Here is a 12,223-nt window from a genome sequence, read left to right on the forward strand (position 1 = left end):
TGATCTCAGTAAATTTACCTGCTATAAATACCTTCAAATTAATCATGTGTGCACAGCAGGATTGTGAACACCAGAGGATTACCCGCTTTATGAGTACCCTGATGAGACAGGGCTTCAGTTCCTAATTATGTTTCTATTTAAAGATGGGCTACATTTTGCTTTGAATAATAAAATGTATTCCGATCTCAACCTTTTAAAAGGATAGGTCAGAGTTTCTGGAATAAAGTTCCATTAAAGGGTTATTATTAGGTTGTATCTAAAGTATATTCACTGTTGATATGGCAAACACCCAGGGTGGCACGGCTTGCAGGGAATTTGTCAGCTGTGGGCCCAAATTTTTAAAAATTAAATTGGAACAGGTACATTGTTTAGTGCAAAGTGTAGGCAGAGTTGCCTAGACTGTAGATGGCAACTTGCTACGACCGTCCCAAAGGTTGTTGTCAGATTTCCAGCTTCACAATCGACACTTAAATACATGAACTTTTTAAAAAACATTTAATCTAGATTGGAGTCAATTACCTTTAAATTGAGACAAGTCAAAGCAGAACTGGATTGGTTTACACATTAGTTTTGTTTAGCTGTTATACTGTTTTCAATGCTTTTTTTTTTTGCCATAAGGACCACTTCAGATACAATATAGATACTGGTCAAACCTGGACTAACCCTTAACAACAATAGAAAGGTATTTAGGATTTTCATGATTACAAATTGCTTTCATGAAAGGTCTCTTTTGGCTTACTTACTTTTGCAGGCTATTGAACCAATAACTTGTGCAAATCTACTTTACCCTAACAATACGTAGCATCGAGTGTTTGTAGTTCTTAATGACTATTAAGAAACCTTTGTTGGCCTTGTAAGAGTAAAGGGTGCGTTTAAGCAGAAAACCATTGATGGAAGGGCTAGCACTGCTTTGCATCTTTGTTTTTTGTAAATCCAAATTCTCCCAATGGCTAAAGATACAAGAGAGCGAGAGACAGCAGAGAGTGAAATGGTTTTAAGACTTGTCTTAAAACACTAATATATAGAATATATAAAGCTTTTCTGGAATAAATCTTTAATACAAAAATAAAGAAATGTAACAAGCAAAAAATGTATTTATAGGAGTTTAAGTTAACTCTACTGATGCTTTTTACTGTGATATCAGGCACTGAAACTCATGTTCCAAGCTTCATACATAAGAAGCACTTTCTACATTGATTTCCCAGAAACAAAACAGCCTTTGCATGAACTGCTGTTGTTTTTGTGGTTTGAGTTGTCGTGGACACTTTGGCTTTTGCTCCTCAAGACCAACTAATCGCAATTTATGAAAAAAAGAGGCCAACCAAGTCATCTAACACAGGTAAAATATTATTTGTTCATGACCTTTGAACAGAAGCTCATGATAAAAGAACTTTTACTCTAGCTGCTATTCAACATGGGTATCAACAACGGAGCCCAGATGTTCATGAAAAGAAGCCAAAAATTCAACATTCGTCTTTATTTGGAACAATCCAAGAAAACAGTCCAATAAAACAGGCAATATGGAGAATAGTCCATAAAGATTTACTTTTTTATATATAGGATGCAAAAGAGAAAAGAATACATAATCGTAGCAATTAAGGTCACTGTAATCGAACATAACTCTTGCAGAGTTCATGATCCCTGATGTCTCCCCAGCCCCCATTTTTCACATGCGGGGCCACTCCTCCGGCGCCGTTAGCCGGCAGTCTCTTTGTGATCAGGAGGTTTTTGGGGAACAGCTGGTTCCCGCTGCTCTGTAGGATGTTTTCGATCTTTGTCTTCTGGCTGATGGGCATGCAGGAGGCCTTCTTGTGGTGCATGCCGCAGTCCCCGGCGTGAAAGATCCTGGGCGCCTCGCTCACCATGACCTTCCAGTAGGAGGGCAAGCAGGCCACAGTCAGGTGCTGCAGGGACCAGTCCCAGTTGTAGTCGTCGTAAGTGCAGAACGTGTCGGTGCATTGGATGAGCTTGTGGTACGTCTCTCTGCTCAGAGCCATTCCCATGTTGTGCTCCGTCGACTTCCAGGCCTTCACCTCCACCTTGTTCGCTTTGCTGGAGTAGCCGATGTGGCTGTAGCTCCCGAGGGACAGGATGTCGCAATCGGTGCACTGCTCCCTTCTGAGAGCTTTCATCAGCTTTAAAAGGTGGATAAAGTCTGGCGACAGATAGTGGTCTTCCTCTATGAGCAGAACCAGTCCTTGGTGGTCTTTGAGAGCTCTCACTCTGTCCCAGACGAAGTGCAGCTTCCACCACCAGTGGTGCTTGGTCTGGGAGAACTTTGCCTCGCGGTAGTGGCCGAAGGAGTCCGGGTACTCTGCATTGATGCATCCGAGTTTTAAGGCGTCTTTTTTGGGAATATCTCTTGGGCAGTCCCTAGGGTCGTTCCCTGGGAATTCTTGGGGGTAGAGCTGAATGCTGAAGGGGAAGAAAATCTGAAGGACTTGACAGAAGTCAACAGAGGCCACCACTTTGTTTATCTCCGGAGACCAGTAGTCATGGCTGAATATCAGCAATATGCTCTCCACTCCCCTGGCCTTTCGCAGGCTATCCACCAACAGCTTCAGGTAGTCGGGTCGGTTGTGGACCTGAACTACCACAACCAGATCATCTTTCTGCCGAGTCTTGTACTTCTCTTCGTTTCGTATCGTCTGGTCAAAATTCAGCTGGAAGACGATACCGCGATAGACGAGAGTGGCGTTGTCCACCTCTGGCTTGTTAATTTTGGCTTTATCCTTTGCATTGTCCAGGTGCGTGCCGTTCACTTGGATAACGGGTGGCGGGACAGGTGCACGGCTAACTGCAGGAGTGGCTTGCAACTGGATGTGATTGTTGAGGCTGCCACTGCTGCTGCTGCTGCTGAGGCTGCTGCTCCTTTTCACAGCCTCAAATTCCTTGGGGAACTCCTTGGAGAATTGAAGAGTTATGTTCTTTTTTTGCCTTCCGCTGCTCCAAAAAGCTAGGCCACAGATAACAACCACCAGAGTCAGTATCACCACCTTCCTCTTGTAGATTCGGAATCTCATGGTAGAGAATCAGCCTCTTGCAAAAAAGGATAGAAATTCTGTACAAAAAAAAAAAACATAGAAACACAACCAAAATATAGTGGTGTGTTTTTCCACAGGTGAAAAAAAGGAGGCCCAGTGAGGCTAATTGTTGGCAAAAAAAGCTCTTAATGTAAACATTAACTCTTCTTGGAATGTCATAGATGGTTCATTAATATCCCATAAGGCATGTCGGCTGCAGGGAGGCAGTGAGCATGAGCCACCTGGATAATAAAAAAAAAGAAGAAAAAAAAGAAAACCTGAGTTATGAATGTTAAAATATTAATAAATACATAACACCATAGTTCAGCAAGATGTAGCACATATATTCTGACTGATGTTGAAGACGTTGAGTAAATTTTTCTATTAGATATTTTAGCATTTAAAACTATGTGTACATTAGGGAGGATAGGTGAAAAGTTGTTTTCATATTTGTTTGCTTTATTGTCAATCTGCCTAAGGGCTACAAATTTAAATTAGCTTCACTAAAAACTGGCATATAAGTGTATGTTATTTGCAATAACCCAGAAAAGACATTAAAATAATTGAAAAAAAAAAAAAACACAAATAAAAATAAGAGGACATTAAATGTTCTGCACAACACGACACTTTACGTACAAAAAGATATACAAAAGTATGATTGTGGACTTGAAAATACTAAACAAAATTCTACCATAAATAAGTAACTAACACAGAAACTGTTGCATAAAAAGTAACTTTACATTTGTGTTCCAAAGCGAACAACCCTCATTATTATTTTTTCATTGGCATTTCTGGATTTTAGGATGGCAATTTAAAGCAGGCTCGTTGGATTAATGTTCATTTGAAGACTTTTATTTTAAAGCTTATACAGCCCAAAAGGTTTGAAGTGAATGCTCTAGTGCTTCATTTCTCATTTCTAATGAACTCATCTTCAGGGTTTGTCGAGGTTTACATAAATGAATCATAATGTCCACATTGACGATTGTGAATTACAAAGTCGAAGCGTCCTGCCTTTTTTACTTTTTAAAATATGGTCAATTATAAAAGTTACATTATAAGAGACAATATAACTACATTACAAATAATAGAGTCAGCAGAAGCTGCTCTTGACAGTACTAATTCATAATTTAGTTGTTTTTTTTTTTTTCAAAGCCTGCAAGTCATTTTTAAAGCAACTTTCTGACACATTGAGGTTTTTGGATGCAGTGAACCATAAAACAAAAAGTGCGCTGCATGTTTTTGATGTGTCTGGATTTTCGGAAGCCTGTTCTTCAGCGTTTGAAACATCCCAAGTCTAAAGGGATGTAATGTGGTGCATGCCATAGAGACAATAAATCAAATAAAACTGCCACTCATGCATACACATGGAAACTGTCCATAACACCGCAATCTCGTGCAGAATTTCAAGCCATGTGTGCTTTAATTTAATATGGCAGATAAACTATCCTTATACTAAATGTTTACTTTAAAAATACACACACTGACCTAATTCCATCTAAAAACAAAAACTCACTTCATGTCTAAGTATATCTTTAAAACTAGCTTATTCATTTATGGTCACAGAATGGATTGATTTTAGAGAAGAGCTGGTCCAGTCATGAGCTGCGTTATTATTGCGATGTTCTGACACATCCTCAACATCCCGGGAATTACCCAAGGATGCAGAAAAGACCCACAGTAAGAACGGAGGAAAGTTTGTCCAGGCTCATTTTTATCCTCTCCCCGTCAATTTACATTATTCAACTGAGATCGTGTGCACAGAAGGACGGTAATAGGATGAGATCAATGAATCATATTTTGCAAGAACAAAATATGATCATAACCCATTAGTAGACTTGCTGTAACAGCAATTATTTAATTTCAGGGAAACGCGCTCCATGTCTGCAAACGTATTCCTCCACCCCAGTTTCAATGATAAACCAACTTCACTTGGGTTATTATTGAATAAAACTCAAAGCTTTCTGCATTATAGTCTATCCTTAATTACATTATCGATATTGATTGGACGTTTCTGCTCAGACCTGCAGAACAAACCTTCATATGTTATTGATTACTAAATGAATGATCTGTCAGCTCTGCATATCCTGCTCTGTCTGCCTGGAGCAAACGACTCAGAAGAAAACCCTTAAAGGCACAGGTCACAACCGTGGAAAGCTTAATAATTTGTCAATTATCAATTGAAATGTTTTTCCAATTGTCAATTAATAATTGTACATGTTCTTATTTGGAGACCTGGCGCTTAAAGAGCATCATTTACCCCCGCATTTATTTTACAAATAGTTAAACTGCTTTTTAATCCTCCTCCACCTCCGTCTACTACATTTTTCAATGTGTCGGTTTTCTCCCACGGCTTAAAGCCTGTCAGTGTCTGTTAATTAGCCGCGGCTTGTCAGTGGCACACCGAGTCAGCAGCAGCAGCAGCTCTGTTCGATCCTACCATTATTTATAGGCAGAGCTAACTCCGCTAGCTGGCAGTAAATTCTCCCAGAGCCACTCCAGGCAGCAGAAGCCGCAGGTCCAGCTCGGCTCCGCTTTGACAGCGAGCATCCAGAAATGCTACTTCAATGCTAGCAACGGCTCCAGCTAGCAACTTCCAAGAGAAGAGCTCGTCGTCAACAACAACAGCAGCAGCGGCGGCGGCGGCGGCGCTGTAACAAACCGAGCACAAACAACAATGTTGCCCGCACTCACCGAAAAGACTGGACTGGTGCGGTCCTTTCACTGGGAGACATTAGAACGGCGGCTTCCCGTTCTCCTCCATACCTTTCAGCGAACTGCATGGAAACGCAAATGACGGCTAGCTGTTCGAAAAAGAAAAAAAAAAATCACAAATACAGGACCGCCGCCTCCCACTGTCCCACAATGCACTAGTTCTGGGGGGAAAGAGGATGATGGTGGTGGTGGTGGGTGGACGAAGAGGAAGGAATCGAGTGGGGGTGTATTTAAACCGCTTTTATCCAATACGGTTATAGTCTAAATATTTTTCCTCTGACTGCTGCAGCTTCATTTAACTCCTCTTTTCTCAGAATATAATTTTAAACATCGTAAAAATATGGCCACCGAGTAATAAAACCACTATGACACTCCAGCGCATCCAAACATTGTTGAGGTGTTGTGAAAACATTTGTGTGAGACACTTTAGGTCTCACACAAATGTGAGACCTAAAGAGTTGTCTGAGGCCTTCAGAATGAAGATTAATGCTCTGTAAGGGATTTACATACAGTACAGACCAAACGTTTGGATACACCTTCTAATTCAATGGGTTTTCTTTATTTTCATGACTATTTATAAGGCAAGAAATCCCACTTATTAACCTGACAGGACACACCTATGAAGTGAAAACCATTTCAGGTGACTACCTCTTGAAGCTCATCAAGAAAATGCAGAGTGTGTGCAAAGCAGTAATCACAGCAAAAGGTTGCTACTTTGAAGAAACTGGAATATAAGGGGTATTTTCAGTTGTTTTACACTTTTTTGTTTAGTGCATATTTCCACATGTGTTATTCATAGTTTTGATGCCTTCAGTGTGAATCTGCAATGTCAATAGTCATGAAAATAAAGGAAACTCATTGAATTAAAAGGTGTGTCCAAACATTTGGTGTGTACTGTACATCTCAAAAGAATGTAAAATCAACTCTTCCACTGTACAGAAAATAGTCAAAAATGGCCTAAGCCCAGGTCTGACCATACAAGCAAGTTTACCCTGAAAGCGGGCTGCAAGATACTAACAGAGGTCTCCATAAACTCCTAGAATGTCCTGAGATACAGTAGCCTCTTGTAAATATTAACGTGAAAGCGCATTCCTGTCCAATCAGGAAGATATTTTGCAAATTTAATTAACATTTGAAATGTGTAAGCTTTGCTGTTTTATGGCCTGGCCAGGCATTGGGGCTGCAGGAGATGGTCAACTCAGGATGGAATATGAACTGAAAGAATCAGAGTCATTGGCCAACCAACATTTTTTGGCAGCGCTTACGCTGTGTAAGCGCTGCTCATTAGCTGGATATAAAAACAAGCTATTGAAAACTCATTCAGGGAGTAGCTGAGAGATGTCTGCGATTGTGCCCTGAGCACACAGACAGAATATTCTGCTCCTCTTTGTCGACAAAAGTAGACAACTGTCTTGTGCTTGGATAGGAAAAATATCTTTATACAAAAAATATATATATACATTTGCAAAAGGAAGATTCTTTTCTTTAAATTGTCTGCTACAGATTCCCAAACTAAAGCTAAACCAGCCCAACTTCTCCTAAAATTTGAAGTCACACAAAATACTAAAACATCTTCTGCACACAATAACCCACATGTGCATCAGCTGAAAAATTTCCTATACATCCTGCCCAAATCTGCCACAAACAGTCCAGACCTCTGAGTGATAATGTCATATTCAATAAATTAGAATTATATAAAAAAATTACTAATTTCAGTAAATCAATTCACTAAGTTAAACACAATATGCAGATTAATTACAGATTAATTATGGAATGATATATTCTAGCCTTTATTTATATTAATTATGATAACTTTCTGCTGACAGCTGATAAAAATATGGAAATTGAGATTAGAATATAAAATATTTAAGACAGAAATGCTGGTTTTGGAAGAATATGTTTAATACCTGCTTAAAGGTCGCTATTTTCAAGAAGTGCTTTTAATCTGACGAAGAGCCTACCGAAATTTACTGAATTTAGCTGTATGCTCTCACATATACCAAAGTAATAAAGAACTTTCTATATTGAACTAGAAACTGTTCTTATCAATTCTTAATGGAAAAAATACTTTTCAATTAGTTCGTTTTTTTCTTATAAATCAATAAATTAGACATCAATTTCAGTCTACATAACCAAGTTATACATGAAACTTCATTTCAATACCAATAGGTGGAGCTATACGGCAATTAGACAACCGGAAATACAGCGAGTGAAACAGTCTTTTGCGCATGCGCGTTCCTGGTTCTTCCTTTCCGACACTCGAGCGAGAAGAGACAAGATGGGCCATCAGCAGCTCTACTGGAGTCACCCGAGAAAATTCGGTCAGGGATCCCGCTCCTGGTCAGTGACAGTCTTGTCGATTTGATTATGAACTAAAGAGTTAATTTTGGTTATATTGGTGGCTTAGTTTGGACTTTTTCTGTGTTAAAATTGCATTCAGTTCCGTACCGCATGGGCGCTAAGGCTGAGCCAATATGGCGCTCGAGGATGTAGCTTCCTACCTGCTTAGCACCACAGCCACACGTCAAACGATTTCTCCACTTGTTTATAAGTTTAAGGATTCAAAACTGCAATCACCGTTATAGTATAGTACCTCGGCTGCTCGTTAGCTGCTAATTGAATGCTTTGGATCAACCGCATCGTTGTTTGTATTGACAATAGCAAGGATGCTCTGTTACAGGAGTGCTAAATGCTAGCAGGCTACTAGCAATTTTCCACCGTATTTACTGATGCATGCTAAAGAACAGCTCCTACGAAACAAGACCAATGAGTTAATTAACTCTTATTTCGTTTCAGCCGAGTGTGTTCAAACAGACATGGCCTGATCCGTAAATACGGACTCAATATGTGCCGTCAGTGTTTCAGGCAGTACGCAAAAGACATCGGCTTCGTAAAGGTGAGTAACATCTTCTTGTTCAAACTTAGGGTCGGGAATAAACGTGACTTTCTGTGAGCGTTTACTGACTTGTAAATATATAACGCAAACAATTATTGTTTTTTGTACAATAAATGAAAAAATAAAAAATACAGTTGATAGAAATAAAGACATAGGCTGCTGTTTAGTACTTTACTTGTCCTGTGGTCATGGTCTTTCACAACAATGATCAATTATCTCACAATCAAATGTTTTCTCTTTTTCTTTCAGCTGGATTAGATGTGCTGTGCTGACATCCACTGGCTAACGACAGCTGGCTGAAATGGAAGAAATTCAACACTTCTAATAAATGCTTTTTTTTTTTTTGTTCCTCCACATTGAGCTGTGTGGTTATTTGGTGACTTAAAAATGTGCTTCTTAGAAAATATTCAAACATGGGTTTAAAAATGTAAAACTGCAAGTTATTGTCCTTTTTAAATCCAGCTGAAAATGAAGGATTTAAGAGCTGTATTTATGCATCCAGGCATGAATACAGATATGATAAATACTAATATATAATTTTGTTCAATTCAAGAGTGCATCAAAATGCATCCAGTTTAGACTGAAATTATTGATCCTTACCTAGGGAACTTGAGAACCTTGAGACCTGGCCAACTAAATGGTGCATCTCTAGTGTAAACTTAAATTTTTATTTTGTTTTGTCAGCTGTGAACAACCAAGAGACCACTGCACTGAATTTCATGGTTATTCCACCAAATAGTGATTTCTGAACTCTTCCTGAGTTAAAACATTAGTATTGTTGATTCTAAACGAATGTGATCATGTTTCTTTGCATTAGTTGAGGTCTGAAAGCTCGCGTTCTTTTTCGTTATTTTGACCATTTCTCATTTTCTGCAAATACAAAATTTTTGCTTGGAATTTCAGAGACATGTCAGTAGTTCATAAAATAAAACAATGTTAATTTTACTCAAATGTATACCTATAAAAAGTAAAATCAGAGAAACATAATTTTAAGTTATCTCAGTTTTTTCCAGAGCTGTGTCTATAAATGTGTGTATATATATATATGTATATATATATATAATCATGAGGTAACCAGTTTGCAGCAAGAGCCTGATTTAATGTTTCTTTTAATAGCCCTTTAAAAAGTCCTGCTAAGCTATCAAAAAATCGTGTGGTGCAATTAATCAACCCATCTGTACATCTAATTGAACAAAACTGCAGACTAATTTTGGAGCCAGCGTGCATTCTCATTCAAGGACAGGGAACATACTGGGATTTTGTTCTGCTTCAAAGCTAATGCTTCCTGATAAGTCCCCTATAGGGAGGGCTAATTGGCCAGTAACTCATGACTTCATTTTCCAAATCTGAATAAGCTTCCTGTCATCTGTAGTCAGGTGGGTGGGCTTTTAAGAGTGACCAAAAATAATTTTGGGCAGGATATGATAGAAGTATTTAGCCTCCTTTTGTCTCCATTTCCAAATAGAAGGTGAAACACTAGAGGGCAGCAACACTGCATGTTGAGTTTAGAAGATGTTTATGACACTCCTATTTGGAAAACCTTAGTTGTACTTTTATTCTTTTTGATGTACAAAATTTACATTTTAAAGCCCCTTCCTTTTTGGGAAATGAAACATGGAAGAGTCCATGAAAAACAGCACTTTGTGTAGGACATTTATGTCTTGAGCTATGCGGTAGTTTATCAAACTCTAGACTGTTGGCTTTACATATGAACAGGAAAGTCAAGTGATGGAAATGGCAAAACTTTTAAGACTCAACAATCTTTAGTATCAGGGTTCAGATTGCAGTTTTTAAAATACAGAATGTGCTATGTGCTTAAAGATTTAAGACTAGATTATGTAGTGACCCAATTCCAATTTATCCTAAAAGCAACAGTGAGGTAACTTAACCAAGTGAGTAATAGAGTAAGAAATGCAAGAAGCCTCTTAAACTAGAGTTATATCGCATTTAACTGACAAGAAAGCTCAAGTTGATGCTTCTAAGAACCCGTGTCTCTCCTCAGGAAAGTCTTTAGGTCACTTTGCAATTCAAAGAAACACTTTGTGTAAGCGATCTCCAAACTGTTTCAGTAAACTTCCCCATGTGTACAAAGTGAACACCACAGCTACATAAAAATTCTAATATCAAACAATAGGATTATGCAATAAGTCAGTCACAAATACTAACTAAAACTGACAACAAAGGAGTCATCGCTCTATCAGATTAGAGTCTACAAATGGGACAGAGGTGCACACTGAAGTCTTCGAAGCTTTGCCTTGTTGACAGAGTGACATTTCGGATCAAATCTGGCTCTGGCATATGGATTTTATAAATGCTAAAATATGCATGAGGGAGAGTGTGGAGTCGGGAAGTTCCTTTTAAAGTACGGCTGCCGCGGGCTGGGCTGTTGGGACAGATGGAGCTGATCACACAAGTGCTGCATGTTGCATCACATCATGGAGGCGGATAGAAGGTGATTCTTTGATGTTCAGTACGGCTGTACTTTTTTTTTTTTTTTTTAACCAGTTGCATTAATGCCCTAGTTAAGCTGCCATCTCAGGGCTGCCAGGACAGCCAACTGATGACATTTAAAAGGTTTGTTTCATCCAAACTCAGCAGCGAAGGCTCTTTGTGTCAGTTTGCCGCAGTAATTGAGTACCAAATTATGCCTAATCTTGTGTTATTGTTGCATTTCCCAGCTTGTGTGGTGCACTTATGTCGATACTCTACTACTGCAGCGTGGTTTTAGCTGTCAGATTCCAAAATGAGCCAAGTATGTTGTCCAAGTTTTTCAAATGAACAAAGGAAACCAAGTTGGGCAACGTCTTTCATATAAATGGTCAATACACAGCAGTTTATGGAGGACAATCGCATAAGCAGAATTTGAAGAGAAGGGCTGGTGACGCAAGAAAGCTAGTCTGAACCAAAATAAATGCAGCACTGTCTGGATTCACTTTTCTGATGACAAAACGGTAAATCAAGAGTAACATTTGCCAGCAAAATATAAAATGAGTTACCCCAACCTGGCCTCTCAAAAATAAATTTACATTAATAGGTGCCAGTTTTTAAGTGGAGTACAATAGAATGCATAATGTGGCTCCCTTCAAAGATCTGCAAATCCCATCTCTAGCTTTGAACATCTATATTAATGGTCTAATAAAGGGAACAGGAATGGCTGACAACTTTCCCATACTGCCACAATAAAACACAGTAGAGCATGAGAGCAAACAGTTGTATTCAATTCAACAAATACCTAAAAAATAAAAATAGTCCTGGATCAGCCCCCATTTTGCCACAACCTAATCTTCTTGAGCAAAACTATGAGGCCTGTATTTATGGTCAGATCAATCCAATTCCAATTCAGTAGTATTGGTTACTATATTGGTCCATAGCTTAAACGTCCAATGAAATGCAACAAAGCTTGAGACTATAGTGAGACAAAATGTGGCAAAAGTTCAAAAGATGTGAATATTTTGCAAGATACATCAAAAACAGTAAGACATACTGTATATAGTGAGATAAACATCATGCCATCCTTATTAAAGAGAGTTAAAATTTTTAAATCACATTAACTGAAAAGAGTAGTTTACAGACCTAGACAACATACAGTATA

General features: G+C 38.7%; 2 protein-coding genes across 2 annotated transcripts; one reads left to right on the top strand and one right to left on the bottom strand.

Moving 5' to 3' along the window:
* Positions 1 to 1,462: 1,462 nt before the first annotated feature.
* Positions 1,463 to 5,891, bottom strand: mgat2 (mannosyl (alpha-1,6-)-glycoprotein beta-1,2-N-acetylglucosaminyltransferase). The gene is made up of 2 exons (XM_014471233.2): positions 5,715 to 5,891; positions 1,463 to 3,265 (listed from the first exon to the last, which is right to left on the bottom strand). The coding sequence occupies exon 2, from the start codon at positions 3,021 to 3,023 to the stop codon at positions 1,602 to 1,604; it is 1,422 nt and encodes a 473-aa protein (XP_014326719.1). The 5' UTR covers positions 3,024 to 3,265; positions 5,715 to 5,891; the 3' UTR covers positions 1,463 to 1,601.
* A 2,075-nt stretch (positions 5,892 to 7,966) lies between these two features.
* Positions 7,967 to 8,987, top strand: rps29 (ribosomal protein S29). Its single transcript, XM_005805609.3, has 3 exons — positions 7,967 to 8,075; positions 8,532 to 8,631; positions 8,881 to 8,987. Exons 1-3 carry the CDS (start codon positions 8,014 to 8,016, stop codon positions 8,887 to 8,889), a joined length of 171 nt encoding a protein of 56 aa, XP_005805666.1. The 5' UTR covers positions 7,967 to 8,013; the 3' UTR covers positions 8,890 to 8,987.
* The last annotated feature ends 3,236 nt before the right edge of the window (positions 8,988 to 12,223 follow it).

The sequence above is a fragment of the Xiphophorus maculatus genome, chromosome 15 (assembly GCF_002775205.1).
Source record: "Xiphophorus maculatus strain JP 163 A chromosome 15, X_maculatus-5.0-male, whole genome shotgun sequence".
In the NCBI taxonomy this organism is placed as follows: Eukaryota; Metazoa; Chordata; class Actinopteri; order Cyprinodontiformes; family Poeciliidae; genus Xiphophorus; species Xiphophorus maculatus.

Excerpts from the sequence above, each read along its gene's own strand:
- mgat2 (XM_014471233.2), bottom strand. The coding sequence starts at position 3,023 with ATGAGATTCCGAATCTACAAGAGGAAGGTGGTGATACTGACTCTGGTG.
- rps29 (XM_005805609.3), top strand. The coding sequence starts at position 8,014 with ATGGGCCATCAGCAGCTCTACTGGAGTCACCCGAGAAAATTCGGTCAG. Across the intron at positions 8,076-8,531 it reads GGTCAGGGATCCCGCTCCTG|CCGAGTGTGTTCAAACAGAC; the intron begins GTCAGTGACAGT and ends ATTTCGTTTCAG.